Consider the following 24,451-nt stretch of genomic DNA (forward strand, 5'->3'; position numbering starts at 1 on the left):
AAAAAAAAAGAAAGAAGCTTACATCGTTTGGCTTTAGGTTAAAATCCTGTAAACTGATACTTCGGATTGCTGTTGAAAACTGTCAAAGATAGATTAGGTATTTCCTAAGTTATTGGGCTAGGGTTGAAATAGAGAGTAGCAACTTCAAGCAAAAGCATCACGTCTAAAAATATTGGCCTCAAAAAAAGAGTAAAGTTTCTAAATTATTTTTTATTTCGTCCAACCATCTCAGTTTACAGGATTTGGTCCATTATAGGATTTACCAAACAAGAGTTGTCCCTTCTCGACTATGTCGTCAAATGGCTTAAACTTTTCAAGATATATCGCTGCCATCTGTTTGTCTACGTTTTTGTGTTCATTGCTCAGATGATCTTCAGGATCAGAATACAATGATTTTATGTCTTCATTCTCTTCTTCACTTGTATAAATGGATACTGATTTAGAAGATCGTGCCTGTTTATCACTTGAGCTGTATTCAGATGATTTTGTAGATCTAATGCTTCCAATCAAAGAATCACTCATCATGTTTGTAAGTTCAACGTGTTCCTCCCTATCTGTTTCTAATGATTTTCGACTATTATCTTTTCTATTGGATAACAGCTTTTTCTTTATCATAGCTGGACTGTGTCTTAGGATAGCATGAAGGAATTCTAATCATAATGGAGGGTTAAACATATGGATGACATATACTCTTTAGCCTACGCTTTTGTATTTCTTCTACCATTTTGGCTACAGACCATGTCTTGTTTCTATACTCAATGCTGGGTTGCTTAAAAGAAAAATTATAAATGTTATACAACGTATTTCGAGATGGTCCACGTAAGCTAATACAGTGTTTTGCTCCTGATATCTTTACATAAATGAAGGTCCTGTTAGTTGATGAGCGGTTCTTCATGATAGCTAATTCATCCTGCTTTAGTTTTGGTTTGCCCTGTAAAGCGTCTTTCATCATCTTTGCCAGCATCTCGATACTTGTACGACTACTTTCTGTCTTTAAAGAAAATCGACTAGAAGTATATCTTGAGCTGCTATGTCTACTCAACTTTGGACGAATTGAGATCGATTCCTCGTTTTCATCCATCTCCCCATCTGTCATACTTTGAGTATCCTCTTCTTCGTCATCATCATCCCTGTTGTCCTTCTCTGGCTCGACTACGGTAATTCTTGGAAAAAAATAGTCTTTCAAAGCGGTCCCAAAAGCCATACTGATCTGTAGATGAAGAGGGGCGACGTGCACTTCTAATTGTTGAATGATAGGTATTCCTCCCACAGGCGGAAGGGTATCCAAAACCCCACGTAATATCTTGTCCCTGGATGATGTTTTTTGATCAACATGTGCATCCAAGACATGAACAAACACAGGCGACTCTGTAGTATTTATAATTTGCATCCTGTCTACTTCTATCATATGTCTACTTGAGCCAGTTGGCTTACGAATAAATGAATACTTAATATCTTGTAGAGTCCATTTACACAGCGATGTCTCTTTTCCTTTCTCCACCATAAGCGCTTCCCACACAATTTCATCAGCAGTAAAATTGAGCTTCATGGCCGTACCGCTTTCTTTCAAATGGTTATCTTGTCTAAATGTCTGGATTGACTTGATAGCTTCTACCACGAGATACAAACGTTCTAAACTATCGAAAGCTTTCTTCTTGTTCACCTGATATTGCTGAATGGCCTCATCATCTAGATTTGGCAGTTCATTTAAGAACCGTTTATGCATGTTAATGAGAAACCTTGACTGTGCTTGAAGTACGGCAACTTGTTTTATTGACTGAGCGAGGTCGCTACGTTCAGCTGCTAACATAATTTCCTGAAAGAGCTCCATGCGCTTTTTTTTACCGGATATCAAGCTCCTGCCAAGTACAAGGTTGGATATAGTGTAATACAATACATGACTCTGTAACGAATTAGCAGCTAATTTGAGCTGAGGAAAGTGCAACTGCACAGTATTACTGCGATCCTCAAAGGGGTTATATCGACTTGAGAGATACTTGTTGGCCTTGATTCGCAACGGATTATAGGAATCAAGCTGGATTGCACCAGAGAGTTGAGAAGCAATACGCTGAAAGTTTTCAAAGTATTTCAAGTCCTGATATTGCCATAACTGCTCAGGCTGTATCCAAGCCGCCCAGTGTTTCTTGGGATTGTTGTTACCATATATGTGCTGAATGAGATCTAGTTCCTCGTTTGACCCTAAACGACTGGCTATAAATAGTTGTGCATTGTTTAAGCCCATAATACATCTGTTTTTGACTAATTTGATATTCTTTTCTGCAGAATCGTCACTATTATCAAGAATTTCAAAGCTCTTGATTTGCATTCTTTGATTTGTCACTAAAGCAAGATGATCCAATCCTCTTTCGCTTTGAAGGATAACTTGTGGATGTATCATCTCAACAACAAACTTGCTCCTCATTTCGTAATACTCAGGTATAGAGTTGTATTGATAATCTGGGTCATCGTTTAAATTGTCAAATGCATAGATTCCATCATGGTTCTTTTCTTCTCTCTTGGCCTCTTCTATCTCATTGTAAGCTACAAAATTGGTCTCCCTTTCAGACAAAAGTTTTTGCAGCAGCTCCTTTGCCATTTCCTCAGTGGCACGATTGTCTACACTGTCAGGAACATCAGGTTTCCAGCGCTGCTGTTCATCAACTGAATTAGCCAGTCCGGAAAGATATTGAAGACAGCGAGCAGATAGATTGTATGCTTGTACAGATCGGCTTGACTTCAACTCATTCCAATAGATGACAATGTCTCGAATAGAGTCGTTCCATATAATTTGTGGGTTATGGATGAAGCATCGATTCTTGAAATGACCCATGAGTGTTTCCCATCTAGACAACTCGTCGCGAAAGATAACAGATGATGTTGTTGTATGAATAAAACTTGATCCTTCATTGTTAAATTCAGATTCAAAGATGACTTGGCCAATGTAATTGTGAAGAATATATCTCTTGTTTCGCAAGTAATCTATCTTGCTTGAAAGAGTGCTATGCTGATTCTTTAGCTCGGGATATTCTTTGTATCCACATGTATCAAGAGCTTGAATGACTGTATCCAGCTGTTGATCATATTCTTCAATAAGATTATCTAATTCGACAGCACGTCGATTCAAGTAAGCTTTCTGGAATTCATAAGCATCTATATAACCTAGTGAGTTCTACTGATTCTTATGGAATCTTATTATTTATCTACCTATTTTATCATTTATAGTGCAATCGTGGGTCATACGTAAATATTCACGCTTATTGATTCCATCTTCATCATGCTGCTTTACAAAGTAAAATAACGGAGAGAACAAAAATGGATAAACTTCTACATTCAAGTACACCGGTTTGTTACTGGCGGTTGATAAAGGATCCAACAAGATGTAATCTCCGGGATCAATCCATTTGCAGCTATATATATCCTGGAGAGGAGCATCCATATAGAACAAGCTATTTCTATGGTTCTTTGCTTTTTGGCTGTTACTCGCCTTAACAGCGCGCAGGTCAATATCGCTCATCTGCAATTTAGCTTCATGAAAAACACGTTCGACTTTGACAGTATCTTGATGCTTGAGTAGCTCTCTTTGTGAATGAAGATCCACAACAAAATCACGAGCGTGCGCCTTGAGTCCAAGAGAGCGTTTGCCGTTTCTCAAATATGATTCTTCCTCTGAACAAAAGAAGCCAACTGAGAGTGAATTGAGAACGATCTTGTACTTGACAGTGTCGAGATGATCTCCATAGCCTTTTGTTCTCTCTGTTTTGTCTGTCCAAAATGGTCCTTGACGTACCGGTAGGCTAAGTGGACCACCAAAGAGGTCGTACCAGGCTGAAAAGTATTCTATGAAGCATTGACTGAGGTACATGGCATTGTGCGGCCTACTACTGCCATAGAGCTGAGCATCATCTGGAACATGGCTATCTAGATCTTCTAGCTGAACAATGCTAAATGATAGATGAATAAAGTTGGATCGAAACCCGTGGTAAGAATCGTGTGTATCCTAAATCAGAGTGATATTAGTAAAAAAGCAATCATGAGTATGTAAGAGTATTATTACCATAACCTCATGTGTGGCCACGTACTGAGGCGACTTGAACGTGACTTGATGATGTGGTATAAATGCACTTGTCCTGCACCGTTCAATTGGATGTAGCGCGTCATGTCCTATGCAAGTCGACCGGTCACAGCTGGATCGTTCAAATAGCATGCCGATACCCATCTTTATACCACCCGACAGTTTCAGGACGACCTTCAAGAACCTTTCGTTGTGATTTGCCCTGTTGTTCATGGTCAGTGTATCTGGTAATTGTGGTATAAAATCATTTGCTAGGTTAGGAACACCAAACGTGTATTCTTGACTGATGATCTGCATAAATTCGCGCTGTGGATTCTGGTACCCAACAAGCCACATAACGTCTTTACTCCAAACCTTGGCCATACCTGCTCCGTGGCCATTGAGTTCATATGGATTCCTAGTCCCCTTGATAGCAAAAGCGAGATCACCTGACAGGAACTTGATCTTAATGCGAGAGTGATAGATAAAACGAATCTTGTCCCACCAGCCTAGATTCGGCGATGGATCAACAGGTGCCGCCGTGAGAGTATCTAAGACGCGAATGATGTCTTGAATCGCCGGCTTATATGAATTTGACCATCCAATGATTGACATACCGTCAGTTGTGACAGTGTAGTCTATAACCGAGTAAAACTTGAGAGGTGAAGCTGTTCGCACAGCCGAGAGAGTGTATCCTGACGGAAGGATTGGCACATGTATGACCTGGCTTCCTCTTGAATCGCCTGCTTCATCAGCAGCAATATAATCACCTTCAAGGGTCCAAGATACAGGATTGCCATCAGAAGATGGAGGCACATACAAGAGAGGTACAGGATAGTCACGTATCTTTACCCAGGTTCTGCCTGCCTTTAAAGACAGATGGAAGGGAATTAGCAGAGAAAAGTTAGAAGAAATGCCACCTCCGAGATCATGTGCAAAGGCTCGTGTATCATCAAGTGAGAATTTAGGGAGGTTAATCTCAATGCATGCATTTTCAGCTGAAAAGTTCACCAAGGGTGGGAATAACGGGCGTGGTAGGATATCAATCTGGAACCAAGAAGCAAAGGCTTCTTGGCCTCTCACTTCTTGATCTAATGCGCTATCGAGAGTATCTGCGTTGAAAGGATGACGATAATCTTGCGCGATATACATGGTTTCGTAAAAGGACGCTTGGGTACTAATTGCCCGATCAATGTTTTTTATCCAAAGCTTTGAAAAATGCCTCGACAGATCATCTCCGGCGTCCTGGATCTCTCTCTCTGTAGTCGGGTCATTGCCTTGATAGTCTTGCTCCTTTGCTTCATCCTGTGGCGTTCCATTGATCTTTTTCTCAAACGCCTCCCTATATGCTTGGCGCTTTTCCTGCTCTACTAAACCGCATCTAAATATTGTCTGCAGTCGTGCCTCGAATGGATCGTCATCAAAATGAATCAAGAACACATTTGACTTGATTTTCACCGGCTGGATCTGGATAGGCACATTGTTAGTTGCAGGGCCAAAGTAGGTAAAATGATTGCCGCTATTGTTCAATATTCTCGCATGCAAGTCTTTGACTGCCTTAATATGACAAATGAGACAATCTAAAATATCGGCCAGGATGTACTGATAGGGGACGCGTAAGAAGATCTTTTTGAGGACAAGGCCCACGGGCGAGTGTGCATCCAGCGTGAGCTCACAGCTATCAAGCTCTACAAGCGGGTTCCAGCCGTTGTTGTCACAGGAAATGCCTAGGATAGCCAGATTGTCTACAATTGCTGTAAATCCACCGTTTGGTGATAGAACAGAGGACACCTGATCCATTCGGAGGTAAAGGTCAGCCGTACTTGCCAGATTCAAACGAACGTCACCACGGTCAATGTAAATTTCCAACTGAACGTCTCGCTGTTCCTGAGGGGTCGCTGGGCCTGTTCTTGTTGTTAGAGAAGACAGAAACCTTGAGAGCGATCTTGCGATCAACAAACACACGTAATGGTTGTTCACAGAGTAGCAAATACCGTACTTTTTAATATGAGCAACGACTTGCAATGGTACCAACGTTCGGTACCTGGACACATGGAGTTCAGAAATCCAAAGGATCAACTGCGGATCTGGTTGTTCTGAGGATATCACATGTGAGGTCTGTTCGATGGATAGTGCACATAGATGGAGAAGTGTCTTTGATGAATTAAAAACAAGGGCCATGCTGTGTGCGTGTAGTGCCACCTGAGCGCTTATTGTCTCGGAAGGCGTATTATCGATAAACCCTCTAGGAGGTAAGGGGCCATTGGCCGTCTTCCCAAGGTCCATGAAAGATAAAGAAACAGAGAGATTAGAGAGCTCCAGACAGAATGTTACGTGCTGTCGAAGTGGCTCTAGCCAAGGAGGTGACATGGATTGTTCTTCTTGCGCCAGTACCGAGATCCACACGGCACTTGCATCTGCATCATCCTGATTGTTGTAGAGATAAATCACAGGCCTTTCTATCACAGCATCTGCTTGTATGGGCTGTTGGGTCAAACTCAAAAGCGTCTGCGGCCCTTTACTTGTGTCGAGCTTTGTTTTGACCGTCAAGGCAGCTCTTTTGATAGACACACATTGTTTCTTTGCTTCATTGATGTGGTATCCAATAGAAAACTTGTGAAGCACTACTTTGGTCATCAATTTCAATGTATTCGAGTATTCTATCAGTGGCAGACGTTGTATAAGGCTTGTCCACTTTTTATCTTGTGCGGCAGTATTCCTTTTGAAAAAGTCGCGATGATGTAGCCATTGATACTCCTCTTGAGCAAAATGGGCGTCTAGGAGACTGGAATAGACTGGGCATTCAGCAGTCAATCTCCAAATGAGATCATTTGCAGTCATGTATCCTTGACGATTGGACAAGAGAGAACATGTTATCCTAGGAGAGTACATGACGAGAGAGGCAGTAAACATGGGCAAAATGAATTGACGCTTAGACGAAGAATTAGATGAGGGCAGTCGTGAAACAAATACACGTAGTAAGTCAAGGTCAATATTAGGTGATTGGGTCATTATTGTCAACGACTTGAAAGCTATTGTGAGGTTAGAGGCTTTGTTTACAGAATGAACCCGTTCTTACCCTGATGTAAGTTTGAATGAATTTGGAAATGTGTCATGCTTATCAAGCAGAATGAGCGTTGATCTAACAGTGCATTCCATTCTATATTGGATACACTCAGTTGCAGTGAAGGATAGAATGAGAACTGTATCGAATGCATATCAACAGAACAGTAATCGGGATGAATGAGTTTGACTGATCGTACTGTTACACGAACCGATTTGAATAAAGAATAGTCCTTTGTTTCATCTTGCTTTTCTTGATCATGCTTCAATTTTGATAAATGATGACCGTAGACAATCAGCTGGTCGAGGTTAAATAAGAGCGAACGGTCGACTGAGAGTTTGGACAAATCTATCAGATGAGATTGATGATGAAAAAGTTGAATTTTACTTGAATCTAGTTGTTGATTCACTAGGTGAAGGTTGTCACAATAAAGAATGAAGTGATTATAGTGAATGGATAAGGATTGAACGTAAATGATGATGGGTAATTTAGAAATCCATTTGAACAGGTACATCTTGAGCTTGGATGTTCTATGACTACTACTGCTGTTACTACTATTGACAATAGTCAGATAGACATGTCTTAGTTCGATCACTAGCCCATGGTGAAAATAGATTTTAAATTCCTTGATTTGTAGTTGATTGAATAGGAGGGACCTGTTCAGATAAATAAACAAGAAGAGGAAGATGATGAATAAACATAGATTGATGACCATTATAATGTAAAGAAAGGAAGAAAGAAAGAAAGAGGGGATGTTTTTATTTTTCTTTCTAAATATATATAATAAATGTGTATATATGTGATAAAATAATGTGAGTGGGTGTGTACGACAAATAATGAATCTATAAATGAGTAATAGTTGGAAATGCCCAATGATGAGTATTATCTTTTAGTGGTAAACTTGAATGTCTCCAGTGATCAATTGGGAATTGAGTGATCTGACATAATCTATCATCAATACCAGCAATGTTTAACAGTTGCTGTCTAAGATCGATAGCCAAACCACGAATGGTGTGAGTTAATACCAAAGATGCTTGCATTCCTTCGGTAAAATCACTACATTGAATCCATGAAGTATCATTATTGTTCATAAAGAAAATAGGTGCTTCTATCAACTGAATATTGATTTCTGCAGAGATATTGTCTTCTAGTACGTGTAATTCGATACATGATATCATATCAAATGAGATGATCATTTTGAAATGATAGTCGTTGTCTCTGATATGCCATGAAAACTCTCTATTCATCAACGTATAATAGCATTCTAGATCATGTTGATGTATCTTCATTCTATGCCAGCTACCTATTGTTAATGATGTAGCTGTGATCAAGCCAGTATCTAATTCTGTGTATATACATATACATATAAATGCCAACATATTTATCTTTGTATATAATAATATATACCTTTATATAGACTAGGCTGTGGCGAAGGTGATGCATAACTAGGTCCACTGATGGATATACTAGGGGGATCAAAGCTAAAAAGACAACTACCAGTAGTCGTCGTTGTAGTACTCGCAGTCATACTAGAAGCATTATTATTAGTAGGCGGAATAAGAGGAGGAGGAGGAGGTGGCGGAATAGATGAAGATCGAACCATATCTGAGCTCCATGCTCTGTATGGTAACTTTTGTCTTGAGGCAAAAGGATACCAGTAAGGACTTAGCTGTTGTTGCTGTTGTTGTTGTTCTTGTCTCAACATGACTCTCTTTTGAAGCATCTTGACTTTAGCTCGTCTATTCTGGAACCAAATCTGAATTGAACGTTCTGGCATCTTGAGCTTTTCTGCTAATTGTTTACGCAATTTGGAATCAGGAGTTGAAGTCATGTTGAAGGTTTCTTCTAGTATCGTCAACTGAGCTGGAGTAACTCTGGTACGTTTCTTTGTATCTTCATTGGACGTGAGCGGAGGTGAGGTGGACTCTGACATATGTTTTAAAGGAAAGGAAAGGGTTTATAGATAATAAAAAGGAATGTAAAGATAGTAGAAGTGTTGAGTAAAAGAAATAAAGTACAAAAAAGGGGGGAAAATAAAATTAAATGAAGCCAATTTCGCTCATTCAATTTATTGTGTATAAGCGGAGCTACAGTTTATTCACTAATAAAACACACAATGTTTGAAAAGAATAGAGCTCTTAGGGCGGAGAAACGGGAATGATGTTTATCAACTTAATCTTGCTAGTTATCTTTGTTTCTCTTCCTTGTCTTTTTATTACATTTTTAAAAGTTGATTTGAGAAAAAATAAGCAGAAAAGATAGGCGCGTCTCATATGATTCCCTTTAAGCCATGTGAGCGCGCTCATGCGCAGTGAATAAAAGAAATGCATACAGCGCCCCACATTTCAGCTTGTTATCTATATAACCTCTCCTTTTTTACAAATCCGTATATTCGATAGAATAGCAATCTCTTCTTCTACACTCTTTATAAACGTTTCTAGTAATCAACTTCTCTCTTATCCCATGTTTATACACAAAAGATACACTTTAGAGCTTGACATGGCGGGTGTGAGAATATCGCGTGAGAAAGCCGTTTTGTATATTTGACAGAAAAAGGAACATCTCTTTTTGTAACAACGGAGTAAACCCCATTTTATTCGTATTTTTATATCTACGTGCAGATTAAAATTATATACATTAAATTTAGTTGACAGTTTGGAAGTATTCTTGAGATTCCTTGGGGTTGGGCTTAATGGTCTTGGAACCAGCCTTCCAGTTGGCAGGGCAGACTTCGCCGTGCTTATCAGTGAATTGGAAAGCTTCGACAAGACGGAGGACTTCATCAACGGAACGACCAACGGGGAGATCGTTGATGGTGATTTGACGAACAATACCGTTGGGGTCAATGATGAAGAGACCACGGAGAGCAATACCGTCGTTTTCGATGAGGACACCGTAGTCCTTGGCAATGGACTTGGTCTTATCGGCAAGGAGAGGGATCTTCATTTCACCGAGACCACCTTGCTTACGAGGAGTGTTGATCCAAGCGAGGTGAGAGAATTCTTTTGAAAAAGTTAGTTTTCAACCACACACACGCACATGTATAAACTTACCAGAATCAGTGGAAGCACCGATGACAGCAGTGTTCAAAGCCTCGAATTCAGCAATACGTTCAGAGAAGGCAAGGATTTCAGTAGGGCAGACGAAGGTGAAATCCATAGGGTACCAGAAGAAGACAACGTATTTACCCTTGTAGTCAGAGAGGGAGATGTTCTTGAATTCACCGTTGACAACAGCAGGAGCAGTGAAAGCGGGAGCAGGCTTTTGAACTTGAGCGACTGTTTATTTGTTAGACGGATATTTCAAGAAAAGTGGCGAGAGAAATGCTTACCCATTTTTTATTATTAAAGTTAAAAAAGAAGAGAAAAGCGACGTGAAAGTCGCGATATTTATAACCCTTTTTTTTTTCTGTAAGTTTCTTTCAAATCTTATTTGTTGACTACAAAAATTTAGTAACCAGTGAATTGAGTTTAAATTGATTAGTAAACAAGCTATCGCCCAATCAAATGTAAAGAATGAGTAAGCAGAAAGCTGGCCTATGAGCAAATGAGCTTTGATTACTAAAGAAAGAGAATTTCTCTATTTCCTGTCCACTGTTCCAATTGGCCTGAAAAGAAAATTAGCTGTCCGACAAAAGCTTAAAGCATGAAAGTCAAGCGATTAATGTTCTAAGGTGAGAGCTGTAGTTGTTTTTTAGGCTTTAAGGTTCCTTGAATGCTTCTTCATAGAGATGAGATCCTCTTTGGAATGACAAATAGTGCGAACAATATCTGTTGCACGTCTTAATATTCTTTCAGTAGACGTTATATCAAACTGTCCACTGTTCGTTTGTGAAGAGGAGTGATGAGGAGGAGTATCTTGTGGTTATTGTGTAAGCATATTGATAGTGCTTGAGCTTGCTAATATCCTGAATTCATTTACATGAATATCAAGCTATAGAGTGCTTTCATATTTCAACATGAAATTGTGTGTTTGATCATCCTCATATAGGATTTCTTTTTAGCAGGTCAAGAACTCTCTTCTTAAAGTGCAACTGTCAGCAAATGTCCTTCTAGACTCAACCTTTGTTGTCAACTAACTGGTAACCAGAAAGTACATTTCGGGTTGCATTGGTTTCAGCACCACTATAAAATAGTTTAAGTTGCTTGGTTCTTTTTGAGATCACGAAACGCCCCGTGCTTCTATAGAAAAGCAAACAAAAGAACTACACTGATCATATTCAAGTAATTGATATATATATATATATTGATCTTTCTTTTTGCTTATCAACTGCTGCCTTCTACACTCTTTTTCTCAAAACAATGCCAAATGATATTTATATAACCAAACCAATAAAGTCTCCATTTATTATAGAAAAGCTAAAGCGATTTATTATATTCGAGTGTATCTGTTATGATTTACTTTGATTATAACTGACTTGTCGTGTTTATTAACTTAAAATGGTGTTGTCAATTGCTTTGGTTTAATCGCAAAGGTTAAGGGGAGCTTTCTATTTTCTGTAATAGATGTCTATAAAGGAAGAATAGCGTAAGCATAAAAAAAGGGAGATCCCATGGTCTACTTGCCTCAATAGAGTCAATAACGATTTTAGTATCACTCTTTCCATATATTTCCATAAAACGATCTAATTGGTAAGTTGTATCAAAGATAACGTTGCCTGTCATGTCAATCTCCTTGACTAATCCATTTGCTGCCCATAATGCAATAGTCGATGCACCCGCGAACGTTAATCCACAATAAGAAAAATCCAGTAACCCAATCTTGCATTGTTTAAATAACTGATATAGACTATTGATACCTAATAATGAAGTTCATTGTTAATAAAAGGGGCGTATTTTTTACGTTTAAGCTTACTTTCGTCACCTATAGTTGGATTTGAGCGAAAGGAAAGAATCTTCATATTGGATCGATATTGAATGCCTTGACATAGTTTGGTTATATCTGATTTGATTCTTAGAAAAAAGCTGAGCAAAAAAGAATAAAAGTTACCTTGATGTGTTAATCCACAACCACTCAGATCAAGCTCTGTTAGCATCTTTCCACTACCAAGTAGGAAATTCAAATTCATTAGATCAAGCACATCTTTTGCAGAATGATTATAATCTATTCCTCTTAGACTTTTTGAAATTATGAGTTTTTTTGTTGTTATTTTGCAATGGAATATTTACCTGGAATCAGACAATGCCACAAAGTTACTCCATACTGTGTCACTAGTAATGCCCGATAACTGAAGCTTATCCAATCTTTCGACATGAACTAGTAATGATGTCCAAATGGAAAGCATGTCTTTTTCAAAGTGATTATTGGATAAGTTGACCGTAATACGATAAGGTACTTCAGCTAATAAGAATAATAATAATTAAGCTTCTCTCTTTTTTTAAATCAAAAAACAATACAATACCTTGAGCCATGTTCCTATAAAGGTCTCTTACATCATCATTTACTGCCATGTACTTGCCAAGACAGGTTCCTTCAAGGCTCAATACCCTCAAATTTGGAAAAGCAGTAATCAACTCTGGAACCTTATTTACAAGCTCTGGACCTAACGAATTGTATGCGAGTGATAGACGAGCAAGATCAGAATTTGAAAATAGATCAGTCAGCAGTTGCAGGGTCGATAATGTCGCTCGATTATTGCTCAGATTGATCTCATTGGGTGCTTTACTATATTTGAGTAACCTCTCGATAGTATTGTCATCTATGCTACAATGTCAACAAAATATTGCACCTTTATCCTTCTTCTGTATTACCCAAGAAATTAAAAGACAGATCTAATGTACTGATCATGTTCATCTTTTGAAGAACTTGTTCTATAGCTGGTATTTGATCTTCATATACTACAAGGCGTTATTCTTTTTACTTTTTATCTTATATGAAATATTTACCTGCTCCCTTTAAAGGTATGACACCATGACTAACATTTGCCAATTGCTTACGGATATATTCCGATGGCCTAATATCAAGCCGATCACAGGCATTCAGATATATGTCAAGTGCTGATTTTAATGCAGTTCCTTATAGTTACACAGCCATGAGTCTCATAAAGCGATTTTTCTTTTTAAAGCTTACCAGTAACAACAGCATCTACTTGTTGATCAAGCTCCAAAAGCACATCCTGGATCAAATCATTTGGATATAGATCACTATCCTTAATCTTTAAACGGCTAATGATGGGCTATTCGTACACACATATATATTAGATACACGTCATAATTTATCTTTATCATTTTACCTCTATACCATGTATCTGCCATGTACGTCTCCTAATTTCTTCCATTAGCCATTTTACTGTTTGTTTCAAATCATAGCACAAGATTCGGACGATAACTGGTTCTGGGAATAACACATTGATTCGGATATTCTTTCAAGAATATAAGCTAATGGTTTATAGCTTGTTTGTATCACTTACGATCGTATCTGACTTTAACAATAGTTTATGAGATGGAGTTATTCTATTATCAAATCGAATTGGAGTTATAAAGACCTGCTCATCAACATCCATGGGATCATCTTGTATGATATCAGGCAGTGCTTCCTTTTGAATATAATAAACATCAAGCAGATATAGTAACCTATATGCCCATTACCTGCTGTATTTCAGCGTCCTTCAATAATTTTTTAAAGTGATTAACTCGTTGAGTTTGGTTATAGTATGTGTGTATTTCAATGCGTCGTTTATATACATCTATCTTGTGTTCTAATTGAATGCGGGTATATCTTGTATGTTTATCAATGAATTCTAATGTTTGATTGTCAAGGTCTATATAGGCCTCAATATTCTAATAGTCATGTTATTAGCTCTTATTTTCTTTTCTTTTCTTCATAATACAAGTGCTACATACGCTCTCACGGAGTTGCCATTGTGACTCTGCCTTTATCTGAAGCAAGTTCAAATAGGTAGAGATCATCTGGCTTGTACTTGCTTTAGAGTCATCAATATATCTTAGCGCTTGATCTGCTATTCTAAAAGCTGCTCTGTACATTTGATTTTCCATCAAGAGCTGTGCCAGTTCATACATCAAGCTTACTTTGTAAAGCAAAGCCTCTAGTGTGAGACTATGAATGCTGTCCTGTTCTTCATATCTACCCATTAGCTGCTCTGTTTGAGTGATTAGACTGTATATGCTCGTCTATTTTATAGAGAGAATGTGATTAGAAGCTGATTAAATGGATTGTCAACCTCCAGTTACATAATACTCCTTGGTATCTTCATTCGTCAATTCTTTGAGCCTCTTGCTTAACCTATAACACTCGGCAAACTCCTTCATCTCCAAATGAAATTTTACTATAGACATTACATGTGAATATGAAAATGAATGACTTTAATACTCAACCTACTCCGTTCTTCAAGACAAGGTAGTTCATCCTCATGAAACCCGTGCTGTCGTATGATGTTCATCTCTCTTATCTGACACGCTTTCACCAAATGATCCTGATTTACTCTACGGTAGTGGTTGCCTAGTTCCCACCACGTCTTTTTCTCATTCGCGTAGTCTTTTAATGTCTGCGCGTCCTCAACCGCTTCTTTCAGGAACTTTTCTGCAAATTCTCTTTTATTCGGCAGTTTGGAGCATACGACTCCCAGATTGAACTTGTTTGACCGATGAAATTGAGGCAGTACGGTTGGATCTCGGTCAACATCATCCAGGGTCATTGTCTCTAGGATACTCTTTTCTTTCATGTAGTATTCGTATGCATGGAAAAAGTCATCATGTCTCGATTCATCAGGGTCTGTTGCCTTTATAAAGTATGTGTCGCCTATTGTTTTGTAGATCATTTGGAGTTTTGATTTGTCTTGATCCTCACGTGGCATGTATGACAATGCAATTGTTCCGTATCGGATAGCTGCTTCATAGTCCTCCAAGCTAAAGTATGTATATAAATGAATTAACTTAGTTACATAATATACATGTATATACCTTGAATGACATTGACAAAGGTTGTAGTAGGCGCTTTTAATAAAAAAAAAGTCATTCACTTGAACTGAAGAATATGTGTGTGTATTATTACCTCACTAGATCATACATCGTATCTGGACTATGCTTGTCTCTTTGAAAGAATTTGATAGCTTCTTTACAATATCCTATTGCCTTAGTTAAAAATTTTCTGGTATCTTGTTCTTGAACATGAGCAGGTAGTCCTGGATCTATTTCGTCTACTTGAGCGATCAAGAGATCAGATATTTCAAGTGCAATTGTCGCAGCCTTTCTTTTATTGCCCAACTCAAGTTCAGTATCATATCGACTTTGTTGTTCCTTTAGTTCCTGTGCAAAGGGTGATTGACGAATAAAGCCAATGGCATAAGTTACTTTCTTTCCCATTTGCAATAAAAAAAAAGGTCTGAGAAAAAAAGGGGGTAGAGGGTGTTTTCACTCATTATAAAATGGATGAGTATGGCTTCGAAACTAGACTAAGACATTTGGAATATGTCTTGCTTGGCCAACAACAACAACAACAAATAAAGAAACCAGATGATGCTATTGTACAGCGATTAGGGAAGCTAAATAGAAAACTTCAATCTATTTATCAAAAACATAAACCCATTGAATACTTTATGGAGACATGTAAATAGAAATGTTGTATAAATGCATATAGTGAATAACACTTGTATTATAGATGATACCCATTCTAAATTACTGAACCCAAATACCTCGACATATTCAATGGAAAGAGAATTACTATCGACTGATGTCAAATTAGAATTATTACTTGCTGCTCAAGATGACCTAAAGAAGTTTGCGCAAGAAGTAAAGCAAGTCAAGTCATTAGAACACGTCGTCAATGGAGCCGACTTTGATGGTAAACAGTATGTTAACCCGAAAGCATATAAGCTTATTGTTATATATGTAGTTGTTGACGAACTCAAGCCTAAATTATCTGAATTGGATATAGTTCATGTTGATCAAACCAGACAATTGAACAAACTGACAAAAGAAATATCAGAGTTAATGGAAAGATATAACAAGACTGTAAGTGAATAAAGTATATACTCATGAATGTATTATATAACAATAGTTTAGGTCAATACGGTATCTGAAATATTCATTGCATGGGACAACATATTGACAAGTATCGAGACTCATGTCGCTAATATGGAACATCAAAAGCAGAATTAAAAAATTTAATAAATACCATTTCTTTCTTTTTCTTTTTATTTTTGTGTATATAATGGAAGACCTTTATTCTGGTATATATAGGCTTGTATATATGAAATATATTTGTAAACACTCTAATATAGACAACGACCCTCATTACCGAGAAACACGCGTTCCTTCAGGGATCCCGCCTCCCTCTTTACGCGATCTTAAACGATCAGAAGATTTGTCAAGATATAATCCTGCATTACTACGTCCAATGAAGTCTCGGGATAATAATAATAATAGCAGTAGCCGTTATCAACCTTACTCACAGGAAGAAGACATTCGTCGAAACCAAAGACAGCAACAGCAGCAACAGCAACAACAGCAGCAACAACAGCAGCAACAACAGCAGCAACAGCAACAGCAGCAACAACAAAAACCTATGTACAAGCCTAAACCGCTTAATTTACAACCGAGTACGAGCTTTCTCAAGTGTCAGACAAGACTATCAGTCAATGAGATCATTGATCTTATCAAACTAAAGGAAGTAGAGGTCGATTATGACTTTGTATGTTCTAAAGTACAAGTTGAAAATGTGATTCAATTAAAGGTAATAACAACAGTGCTATGGCCCCAACGCATCCTAATATTAAATGATTAGGGAAAATCCAGCCATTTGCCCAAAGAAATTGTCTCGCAGGCACGATCAAAGAGTAATCCATTTGAAAGGATAGGCCACGGTGTCTTTATGAATCGAGCTGCTATGAAATTGGCTGCTATGGACGCAGATTTTGGCTTGACTGCAACAAAAGGTAGCAATCAGTTTAAATTTCTTGACATTTGCGGTGGACCTGGTGGATTTTCAGGTAAAAAGTAAAAAAAAAAGTATAAAGAGGACAGAATCATAATATATTATCAAAGAGTATATCTTATGGAGGATCCATAGCTGGGGAGAGTCCTGTCATGGATATGGTATTACCTTAAAGATGCCAGCAGAGAAAGACGAGATGAATTGGCACACAGAAAAGTTTCGAGTGGATATTCCAAAAGACAGCTTTAGTATCATCTATGGTCAAGATGGTACAGGTGATCTATACAAACCAGAGAATATAAGAGATGTTGAATCATTGATCAGCAAAGAAACACAAAATGGAGTAGACTTGGCAGTAGCTGATGGAGTAAGTTACAAACAAAAATAATACAATCGTCTATAATCACACACAATAGGGGTTTGATTTTTCTGGACATGAAGCAGAACAAGAACAGTTGGCCCAGAAGCTCATATTATGCGAAATCATTACGATGCTATCAACTCTAAGGCAGGGCGGCGCCTTTGTATGCAAATTTTTTGATATGTTCACCGAGTTCACTGTTGACCTCGTTTGGTTATTGTATCAACTATTTGACGAAATTTGCATTACAAAGCCATTGAGTAGTCGACCTGCCAATTCGGAACGCTATGTCATCTGCCGTAATTTACTCGTCAGCCATCCTACCGACCTTATCGAGAAACTACTGGATATCACTACCAAGATAGGTGATAAGCAATTCCAGTTAATTTCGCGTGACATATTGGACAAAGATGAGGATTTTATTGATTATGTGCGCATGAGGAACATCAAGTTTATCGTTCAACAGACAGACTCATTAGAGCAATTCGACATGTTTATCCAAAACCCGTAAGTTTATTATATTTCTTGAATTTGTCATGCCAAGTCTTTCTATATAGGCAACTCCGTCCTTTTTATGATCAAGAGCAGATTAGACGCCACTGTCTCGAAACATGGAGAATACCTGCTTAGGCCTTTGGTGATTCTTCCGTTTCGCCTTTCTTTTGTTGCTCATAATAAAGTGATCCTCCCACCATTGCCAGTACGGTAAAACCTTGGGCAGCAACTATGAAAAGGATGAGTATAAAAAGGGTCCCTTTGGATATAAAACAAAGATCAACCTCTTAATCGAAACATGTTGTTAGCATAAGCCTTGTTCCCCATTTTGACACCAACTGTTGCGGCAATAAGTGCAAAGCAGGTTAAAGCAACGCCTTTGGTTTGATATGAGTGATTGTGAATATTGAAAAACTGTGTAATTTACCAGCAGGAACAAATGGCTCTTCTCTACACTTTCTCTTTATCTTATCAAGAGCTGTTTCTCCATTCATTGCAATCCTCATTCTCTCGAGTTCTTCTTTGTTGTATTCCTTCATTTTGATTATATGAAAAAAAAGTACAGACCAAAAATTTGGCAGAGGGGGGTTGTTTATGCATACATAACAAAGTCACAATGTCTTTGTGCGATTTTTTCTGAAAGACAGGGCCATTCAAAACGATCACTAAGGTGATTTCGTGAGATTACTATTGTCAGACCTTTTTGGGAACAGGTGCTATTCAGAGCCTCCCTTGTCAGAGCAAAACGCTTCTATACAGAATATAAATGGCGCTAGTCACAATCTGTTAGCCATAGTCAGGATCAAAATATGTGCAACTCCCTAAGGAATAAGCAAAGCAACAAACTCACTTTTCGACAATTATCACAGGCAATGGACATTGTCAAGGAAATCTTGTTATGAAATTGATTTTGATCGGCTGTAACATTGTTTGTTGTCAGCCCTTGAAAATGCCATAAAGCATTTCCAGAGGGTAAAGGGGGTTATCATAGTAAATCTTGTGTTTTGTTACCAATAGCTGATTGTTACACAATACTGTAAGAAGTTTAAATTGATCAATGGCCACTGACCATTTATCAGTCAGAAGGGCGTTTTTGGGTGATCAAATTATCTAAAGATATTTAGAGGCATTGTAATATTTGATTGTGGACAATTGCTAATTTTATGAATGCATTAAATACCAGCAAAGATAACCGCGACGAAAGATGTTTATCTTTTGAAAGATTGTTGTATTGAATCACAAAAGAAAACGCTCAGGGCAATAACCATTATCTCAAGAAAACACTTGACTTGTGTCTACAAACACCAAGTCTTTAACGAACTCTGTCTAATTTAAATTTGTTATCTATCTATTTATCGCTCCGCTTCTCCGCACTTTGACTCACTCACCCCTCTTTCACTCTTTTTTTTTTTTTTTCTTTTTCATTTTCTGTTAATGACGAATTACCAATCCATTGTAGACAACAGCGACAGAGCCTCGTCTGTATCTTCTTATAGAGCAAACTCTGAATTCGGCAGTGCATTAGATTATTATAGACCATTATTAACAAACGATACAGAGGATATATCTATTTGCCATACTGTTTATCCTACTGATGAACCAAGTGCCACTATTACCAGTTGTTCTATTAACCTAGCTAATACTATCCTAGGTACCGGCATGCTGGCAATGGTATATATATTATGATTATCTCTATTATAAAAAGAACGTGCCCTTTAATTTCTTATTTATATGCATATATATATATATATATTTATATATAGCCCGCCGCATTGGCATCTATTGGCTTGATACCCGGCATTATCTTGATTTTATATGCTGGATGCACCTCGGCACTTGGACTCTACTTTCTCTCTCAATGTGCAGCTAGAGTTGGAGACAGGCATGCATCATTTTCTGCCTTATCTAAGCTGACTTGGCCAAAATTAGGTATATTTTTTGATTTGGCAATTGCAATCAAATGCTTTGGTGTGGCGGTTAGTTATTTGATCATCATTGGTGACTTGATGCCCAAAGTATAAATGAATGAATGATATCGACGTGACATTATTGTTAATGAAACTATATCATCTAGGTCATCCTTTCCTTCTTTCATGATGCTGAGCAGAATGCACTCTTGATGGACCGTCGTCTATGGATCACATTATTCATGATCACTGCAGTTGGACCATTGAGTTATTTGAAGCGTCTAGATTCATTAAAGTACACTAGTCTTGTTGCATTATTTGCAGTTGGTTATCTCGTGGTCATTGTCGTCTATCACTACATCTCACCCAACTTTCCTCCTCCACCTCCTGGATCGATTGAATACTTTCATTTTAATACCAAAGTCTTTGGGCAATTACCCGTTTTCATTTTTGCCTTTACTTGCCATCAAAATGTAAGCATATAATCATTGTGTCATGATAACAATAGTAATAACAACCATCATAGATATTCTCAATTTATAATGAATTGAGTGATAACAGTGAAAGATCGATCATACAAGTCATTGTGAATTCTATTGGGTCTGCTGCTTTTATTTATGAGCTAGTAGCTATTCTTGGTTACTTAAGCTTTGGTAAAGACGTAAATGGAAACATCATACTTGAATGTAAGGAGATGAATACATGCGCAGGAAAAGAACAAAAAAAAACTGATCTTCCCTTTTCCTTTTTCTGCTTCTTCCAGATCCTCAAAGTTATTTTGTTGCTTACGGTAGATTAGCAATTGTCATATTAGTCATTTTTAGTTACCCACTTCAAGCACATCCATGCAGAGCCTCTTTGGAAAAAACCCTTGTCCAGCATACGACTCACAAGAGATCACATTTCTTATTGACAACGGCTATTGTCGTCTGTAGTTATCTGGTAGCAATTACGATCACCCAGCTGGATGTTGTGTTGTCCTTTGTTGGATCTACTGGATCAACCACAATTTCATTTATACTTCCGGGATTATTTTACTTTAAGATATTTCAAGATGATCACTGGTACCATTGGAAACGAATCGTTTCGTTATTCTTGGCAATTTATGGTGCTTTAGTGATGTGTATCTGTTTATCGTTTAATATTATGCGTCTTTTATAATTTCATTATAAACATCTCTAATAAACCTTCTTAAAAAAGACACAAGTTCTGGATCATTTTATGTAAATAAAATGAGAACAAAGTTAAAGATAGAGGATATTCGCGATAGAGAGAAAAAGAGGAAAGGAGTTAAGGGAAGGGGGAGACAATATAATGAAATGTGGATAGAAGGAATTTCCACTGCAGTTGTAGTGAAAGGATCTTCATTTTTACTTTATTAGTAACAAGCATTGTTTATCTACATGGAGAGCCAGTAATTTATGTGATCATGATACTACTGACTTGCTTAATTTAACTAAACTTACAATAATTCAAATGTTGTGTAATAATAATGAATCATTGGAAAAGAATATTTCTTATATAAAAGTGGTATCTCATCCTTCCTTTCCTTTTTTTTTTTTCATTCACTTTCTTAAATGGCAGATTATCCTTTCATAACAGACATGTCTCATGAGACCATGGATGGTTTACTAAAACTCAAGACATTCAATGATTCTCAAGCTTCCTTGGGCCCTTTCTCTGTATCCTCTGTCGGCACCTTAGAATATGGTTCTACCATTTCTTCTTTTCCTCAAGAAAATTGCTGTCGTCTACCATCTTTTTCTCAAATTCTGCTTTCTATCGATGCCCACGGGTTTCCTCTTGATGTCTCTCCAAGCTCACTCGGTATTCTTCACAATTACTCCTCATCCATTTCTTTGCATTCTGCGTCTTCAAGTCAATCCTCCCGATCTCGTCGCCGGGGCCGACCCAGAAAATCAGAATGCGGATATTCAAAGGCTAAGCAACACACGGACCACGTTTCACCAAGACCACGATGGAACAATACAGAGAGACATGAACTCATAGAGGCTATCATTAGAGAAAAGAAACTTGATGACATGTCAACTATATGCTGGGATCGTATTGCGGCAGCTGTAGGTAGAGCAACCAAGGCTTGTAAGGATCAATGGCGTAGAGAGGTCTTACCAAATATTCGATCTAAGTTCACAACTTCCAGTAAAAGATCCAGACGGTCGTCGAGTAACAATGAATAACCCTTTCAAAAAAAAAAGGCCCTTGCTTCTTTAGAATGTGTTTAAAAATAAAAACCAAGTTTATATATATAAAGTCGAATACATATACATTTTTTAAAAAAGTCATTGTTGTATATAAAAAGGAGAGAAATGAAAGAAATCAAAAAAGTCGTGCCTTAAAGAAGGAAATGAAAGTGGGGGTATTATGTGCTTAGACCATTCTACTAAACCAAGAGCCACGGTTTTGTCTATAAATAGTATAAGTTTCTTTTTTTGCCTCTTACTTTTCGCCACCTCTGGCAAAGCCAAAGAAAGAACCGGGCTTCTTTCGGTCACGTGCCTTTTCCAGAAGACCTCGAATCGCTTGAAGCTCAGTATTGAACCTTTCAGCTTCTGTAACTTGTTTTTCTTGTGTTTCCTTTAATCGGGCCTCAAGCGTTTCAATGTGCTCTTTCTTTGCAGCTAGTTTGCGATCCTGTAGAGCTGCTTCTCTCTTTAGTTGAGTATTTTGTTCTACCAGCTAGTTTTTTTTAAGTTAGTAAAAAAGTAAAGCTCTCATCTTTAATAATATCTTACTTTCTTTTGTACGCTGCTTAGTTGATCTATATCTCTTTGCAAAATTTGCATTCTACGTTGAGGCTTATTGCTAGTTGCTTTCAGCAGATTATTTTGTTGATTTCGAGCCTCTTCCAAGGTCATTTCAAGTTCAACGACCTTTTCACATCGACTCTGCAAGTCTCGCATAAGTACCTTCTTCATCGTTTCAAAATCTGCCAGCTCTTGTGCCATTGATTTACGCATACGTTCAAGCTCCTTTTCCTTTTGTTCGAGAGTCTGAGGAGAAGTGAAGATGGGCTCTATTGACTTTCGTAGCAGCTCATGCTTCTTTGCTTCCAAGTTCTTGATTTGCTCTTGCAACCTTTCCTCTTCCTTGGTCTTTTGTTCCATGTCTAGTCTGAGAGCCTCAATCTCTTTCTGTTGGGCATCACGTCTGATTATGTACTGATTTTCAAGTTTGACCTTTAAATCCGCAATCGTGTTTGCAATATCTTGTCCTGTTTGTGAGGCATCCATTTCTTCCAGAGCAATCGTTTTATCCAAGAGCTCTTCGTAATCTGCTTCGAGGTGGCTGATACGGGATTCTAGATCGTCTCGTTTATTGGCAAGTGAATCTCGTTCATGTTCCAATTGCTCAATCGTGGCCTTGTGCTGTTCAATAAGTTCCTTTGTCTTTCCCAAGTCTTGCTTGAGTTTATATACAGCCTCTGGTGTGATGTCTTCCATACTTAGACCGTTTTCAATTGCATCTTTCTGTTCTTCAGCATTTGTCTATAAAAAGAGTCAACCCTGGTCATAAAAAGTTATTGTGTATATTTACCTTGGCTGTTTCAGCATCATTCAAGTTCTCATGATTCTTTTCCTGTTTTTGTTTCAATTTGTCCAGTGTTGCTTTCAGTTCTTCTATTTCGGCTTTATATTCCGCATTAGCTTCCTTCAATGCATCGACAACTATTTCAATCTCTTTATTGTTATATGTGTCCTTTTCCAACTGAACGTGAGTCTTGGTTAATTCAGCAGACAACTGTTTATTAGCATCGATAGATTCCTGTTCCTTCTTCTGCACATCCTTCAACAGCACCTTTGTCTCTTCAATTTCTTTTTCTCGGCTTATCAGCTCATTGGCCTTTTCAGATATTTGCTCCAGCAGTTCTTGCTCTCGCTTTAAAAACTCTTCTTTTTCTTCTTTTCCTAGCACCGTTGCCGGCGTCGAAGGTCTGGATTCATCGTCAAGCTTGAATGGAGGAGCAGGTGTCTGTGGCGGTGTGATTGGCGATACGACATTTGTTGCTATTGCCGCTGGCTTCTTGGCACCATCCATCGAGGCCCAGTTAGATTCTGGTACTTTTCTACCAGCTCTCCACTGGCTAATTTCATTTTCTAGAGCGGAAATGTAGCTACGATATGACACAGCGTCTGTCTTGACACGTTTCAGTAGTGCCTTTAGCTCGGCAGGTGATAGGTCAGCATTGACCTTGGCCTTGTTCTTGATTGTCTTTGCACGCGCACCAAAACGTAAGGTGGAGATCGTTTCGGCCTCATTATAAGATGAAGGTGAACAGTTGATGATGAGTGTCGTACGTGAATTACCACCAAGAGATTCTTGCAAGATACGTGTCAGTTTTGAGTCACGGTAAGGGATATGGCTTGACTAAACAGATTGTGAGTGAAATCACATGAACATGTATGACACACGCAAAAATACCTTTCCGTCCGTGAGTGAATTGATGACCATACCCAACGCAGTCAAGGATTTGTTGATTTTTTTAGCTTCTTCCAGTGTCTGGCCAGAGGCGCCTGTTTTCCCTACTTTTTCTGAACCTGCTAAATCAACCAAATAGAGTTTACCGCTTTTGGCTGCTCCTGTATCAAGATTCTTTTGGGTGATGGTGACAAGCACAATTGAATGACTTCGAGAACTTTCAGCATTCATATCTACAGTATATA

The 24,451-nt window shown here is 38.1% G+C and overlaps 10 protein-coding genes across 10 annotated transcripts; 4 read left to right on the forward strand and 6 right to left on the reverse strand.

Moving 5' to 3' along the window:
* Positions 1-55: 55 nt before the first annotated feature.
* On the reverse strand, positions 56-7,863 carry RHIMIDRAFT_311750 (uncharacterized protein). The gene is made up of 5 exons (XM_023614756.1): positions 7,131-7,863; positions 4,055-7,083; positions 3,205-3,997; positions 703-3,150; positions 56-650 (listed from the first exon to the last, which is right to left on the reverse strand). The coding sequence occupies exons 1-5, from the start codon at positions 7,828-7,830 to the stop codon at positions 229-231; spliced, it is 7,392 nt and encodes a 2,463-aa protein (XP_023468123.1). The 5' UTR covers positions 7,831-7,863; the 3' UTR covers positions 56-228.
* On the reverse strand, positions 7,840-9,126 carry RHIMIDRAFT_224179 (homeobox-domain-containing protein). Its single transcript, XM_023607497.1, has 2 exons — positions 8,523-9,126; positions 7,840-8,460 (listed from the first exon to the last, which is right to left on the reverse strand). The coding sequence occupies exons 1-2, from the start codon at positions 9,046-9,048 to the stop codon at positions 7,958-7,960; spliced, it is 1,029 nt and encodes a 342-aa protein (XP_023468124.1). The 5' UTR covers positions 9,049-9,126; the 3' UTR covers positions 7,840-7,957.
* Positions 9,127-9,312: 186 nt separating this feature from the next.
* On the reverse strand, positions 9,313-10,450 carry RHIMIDRAFT_303847 (thioredoxin-like protein; the record flags this gene model as incomplete). The annotated part of the gene is made up of 3 exons (XM_023614429.1): positions 9,313-10,117; positions 10,169-10,393; positions 10,447-10,450. The coding sequence occupies 3 exons, from the start codon at positions 10,448-10,450 to the stop codon at positions 9,759-9,761; spliced, it is 588 nt and encodes a 195-aa protein (XP_023468125.1). The 3' UTR covers positions 9,313-9,758.
* A 1,003-nt stretch (positions 10,451-11,453) lies between these two features.
* On the reverse strand, positions 11,454-12,342 carry RHIMIDRAFT_101447 (uncharacterized protein). The gene is made up of 4 exons (XM_023605112.1): positions 12,105-12,342; positions 11,970-12,056; positions 11,681-11,913; positions 11,454-11,624 (listed from the first exon to the last, which is right to left on the reverse strand). Exons 1-4 carry the CDS (start codon positions 12,181-12,183, stop codon positions 11,550-11,552), a joined length of 474 nt encoding a protein of 157 aa, XP_023468126.1. The 5' UTR covers positions 12,184-12,342; the 3' UTR covers positions 11,454-11,549.
* A 363-nt stretch (positions 12,343-12,705) lies between these two features.
* Positions 12,706-15,918, reverse strand: RHIMIDRAFT_101420 (uncharacterized protein). The gene is made up of 11 exons (XM_023605111.1): positions 15,126-15,918; positions 15,035-15,067; positions 14,454-14,980; positions 14,306-14,400; positions 13,958-14,245; positions 13,703-13,894; positions 13,525-13,650; positions 13,348-13,476; positions 13,185-13,290; positions 13,001-13,129; positions 12,706-12,952 (listed from the first exon to the last, which is right to left on the reverse strand). Exons 1-11 carry the CDS (start codon positions 15,434-15,436, stop codon positions 12,846-12,848), a joined length of 2,043 nt encoding a protein of 680 aa, XP_023468127.1. The 5' UTR covers positions 15,437-15,918; the 3' UTR covers positions 12,706-12,845.
* Positions 15,047-16,594, forward strand: RHIMIDRAFT_275105 (uncharacterized protein). Its single transcript, XM_023612521.1, has 5 exons — positions 15,047-15,679; positions 15,732-15,914; positions 15,966-16,084; positions 16,136-16,302; positions 16,354-16,594. The coding sequence occupies exons 1-4, from the start codon at positions 15,499-15,501 to the stop codon at positions 16,229-16,231; spliced, it is 579 nt and encodes a 192-aa protein (XP_023468128.1). The 5' UTR covers positions 15,047-15,498; the 3' UTR covers positions 16,232-16,302; positions 16,354-16,594.
* Positions 16,595-16,630: 36 nt separating this feature from the next.
* Positions 16,631-18,015, forward strand: RHIMIDRAFT_275107 (FtsJ-domain-containing protein). Its single transcript, XM_023612522.1, has 5 exons — positions 16,631-16,805; positions 16,857-17,061; positions 17,117-17,373; positions 17,423-17,934; positions 17,993-18,015. The coding sequence occupies exons 1-4, from the start codon at positions 16,638-16,640 to the stop codon at positions 17,876-17,878; spliced, it is 1,086 nt and encodes a 361-aa protein (XP_023468129.1). The 5' UTR covers positions 16,631-16,637; the 3' UTR covers positions 17,879-17,934; positions 17,993-18,015.
* On the reverse strand, positions 17,994-18,401 carry RHIMIDRAFT_235198 (uncharacterized protein; the record flags this gene model as incomplete). Its single annotated transcript, XM_023608315.1, has 3 exons — positions 17,994-18,091; positions 18,147-18,239; positions 18,290-18,401. 3 exons carry the CDS (start codon positions 18,399-18,401, stop codon positions 17,994-17,996), a joined length of 303 nt encoding a protein of 100 aa, XP_023468130.1.
* Positions 18,402-19,264: 863 nt separating this feature from the next.
* On the forward strand, positions 19,265-21,073 carry RHIMIDRAFT_212860 (putative AVT6-involved in amino acid efflux from the vacuole). The gene is made up of 5 exons (XM_023607229.1): positions 19,265-19,533; positions 19,626-19,877; positions 19,937-20,242; positions 20,296-20,455; positions 20,533-21,073. The coding sequence occupies exons 1-5, from the start codon at positions 19,297-19,299 to the stop codon at positions 20,928-20,930; spliced, it is 1,353 nt and encodes a 450-aa protein (XP_023468131.1). The 5' UTR covers positions 19,265-19,296; the 3' UTR covers positions 20,931-21,073.
* Positions 21,074-21,346: 273 nt separating this feature from the next.
* Positions 21,347-21,967, forward strand: RHIMIDRAFT_235200 (uncharacterized protein; the record flags this gene model as incomplete). Its single annotated transcript, XM_023608316.1, has 1 exon — positions 21,347-21,967. One exon carries the CDS (start codon positions 21,347-21,349, stop codon positions 21,965-21,967), a length of 621 nt encoding a protein of 206 aa, XP_023468132.1.
* Between the last annotated feature and the right edge of the window lie 2,484 nt (positions 21,968-24,451).

Source organism: Rhizopus microsporus, assembly GCF_002708625.1.
Source record: "Rhizopus microsporus ATCC 52813 unplaced genomic scaffold scaffold_4, whole genome shotgun sequence".
Lineage (NCBI taxonomy): Eukaryota > Fungi > Mucoromycota > Mucoromycetes > Mucorales > Rhizopodaceae > Rhizopus > Rhizopus microsporus.

What these genes read in the sequence shown, in the direction of transcription:
- RHIMIDRAFT_311750 (XM_023614756.1), bottom strand. Translation starts at nt 7,830, where the DNA reads ATGGTCATCAATCTATGTTTATTCATCATCTTCCTCTTCTTGTTTATT. An exon ending in TGGCCACACATGAGGTTATG is followed by an intron (nt 3,998 to 4,054) that starts GTAATAATACTC and finishes ACTCTGATTTAG; the next exon opens with GATACACACGATTCTTACCA. An exon ending in CACTATAAATGATAAAATAG is followed by an intron (nt 3,151 to 3,204) that starts GTAGATAAATAA and finishes TAGGTTATATAG; the next exon opens with ATGCTTATGAATTCCAGAAA.
- RHIMIDRAFT_224179 (XM_023607497.1), bottom strand. Translation starts at nt 9,048, where the DNA reads ATGTCAGAGTCCACCTCACCTCCGCTCACGTCCAATGAAGATACAAAG. An exon ending in ACAGCCTAGTCTATATAAAG is followed by an intron (nt 8,461 to 8,522) that starts GTATATATTATT and finishes GTATATACACAG; the next exon opens with AATTAGATACTGGCTTGATC.
- RHIMIDRAFT_101447 (XM_023605112.1), bottom strand. Translation starts at nt 12,183, where the DNA reads ATGAATTTGAATTTCCTACTTGGTAGTGGAAAGATGCTAACAGAGCTT. An exon ending in TTGTGGATTAACACATCAAG is followed by an intron (nt 12,057 to 12,104) that starts GTAACTTTTATT and finishes GAATCAAATCAG; the next exon opens with ATATAACCAAACTATGTCAA. An exon ending in TCCAACTATAGGTGACGAAA is followed by an intron (nt 11,914 to 11,969) that starts GTAAGCTTAAAC and finishes CTTCATTATTAG; the next exon opens with GTATCAATAGTCTATATCAG.
- RHIMIDRAFT_101420 (XM_023605111.1), bottom strand. Translation starts at nt 15,436, where the DNA reads ATGGGAAAGAAAGTAACTTATGCCATTGGCTTTATTCGTCAATCACCC. An exon ending in ACGATGTATGATCTAGTGAG is followed by an intron (nt 15,068 to 15,125) that starts GTAATAATACAC and finishes TTTTATTAAAAG; the next exon opens with CGCCTACTACAACCTTTGTC. An exon ending in AGGACGCTGAAATACAGCAG is followed by an intron (nt 13,651 to 13,702) that starts GTAATGGGCATA and finishes TATATTCAAAAG; the next exon opens with GAAGCACTGCCTGATATCAT.
- RHIMIDRAFT_275105 (XM_023612521.1), top strand. Translation starts at nt 15,499, where the DNA reads ATGGATGAGTATGGCTTCGAAACTAGACTAAGACATTTGGAATATGTC. An exon ending in TGAATACTTTATGGAGACAT is followed by an intron (nt 15,680 to 15,731) that starts GTAAATAGAAAT and finishes CTTGTATTATAG; the next exon opens with ATGATACCCATTCTAAATTA. An exon ending in CAATGGAGCCGACTTTGATG is followed by an intron (nt 15,915 to 15,965) that starts GTAAACAGTATG and finishes TTATATATGTAG; the next exon opens with TTGTTGACGAACTCAAGCCT.
- RHIMIDRAFT_275107 (XM_023612522.1), top strand. Translation starts at nt 16,638, where the DNA reads ATGTACAAGCCTAAACCGCTTAATTTACAACCGAGTACGAGCTTTCTC. An exon ending in AAAATGTGATTCAATTAAAG is followed by an intron (nt 16,806 to 16,856) that starts GTAATAACAACA and finishes TTAAATGATTAG; the next exon opens with GGAAAATCCAGCCATTTGCC. An exon ending in ACTTGGCAGTAGCTGATGGA is followed by an intron (nt 17,374 to 17,422) that starts GTAAGTTACAAA and finishes CACACACAATAG; the next exon opens with GGGTTTGATTTTTCTGGACA.
- RHIMIDRAFT_212860 (XM_023607229.1), top strand. Translation starts at nt 19,297, where the DNA reads ATGACGAATTACCAATCCATTGTAGACAACAGCGACAGAGCCTCGTCT. An exon ending in GTACCGGCATGCTGGCAATG is followed by an intron (nt 19,534 to 19,625) that starts GTATATATATTA and finishes ATTTATATATAG; the next exon opens with CCCGCCGCATTGGCATCTAT. An exon ending in TTGGTGACTTGATGCCCAAA is followed by an intron (nt 19,878 to 19,936) that starts GTATAAATGAAT and finishes TATATCATCTAG; the next exon opens with GTCATCCTTTCCTTCTTTCA.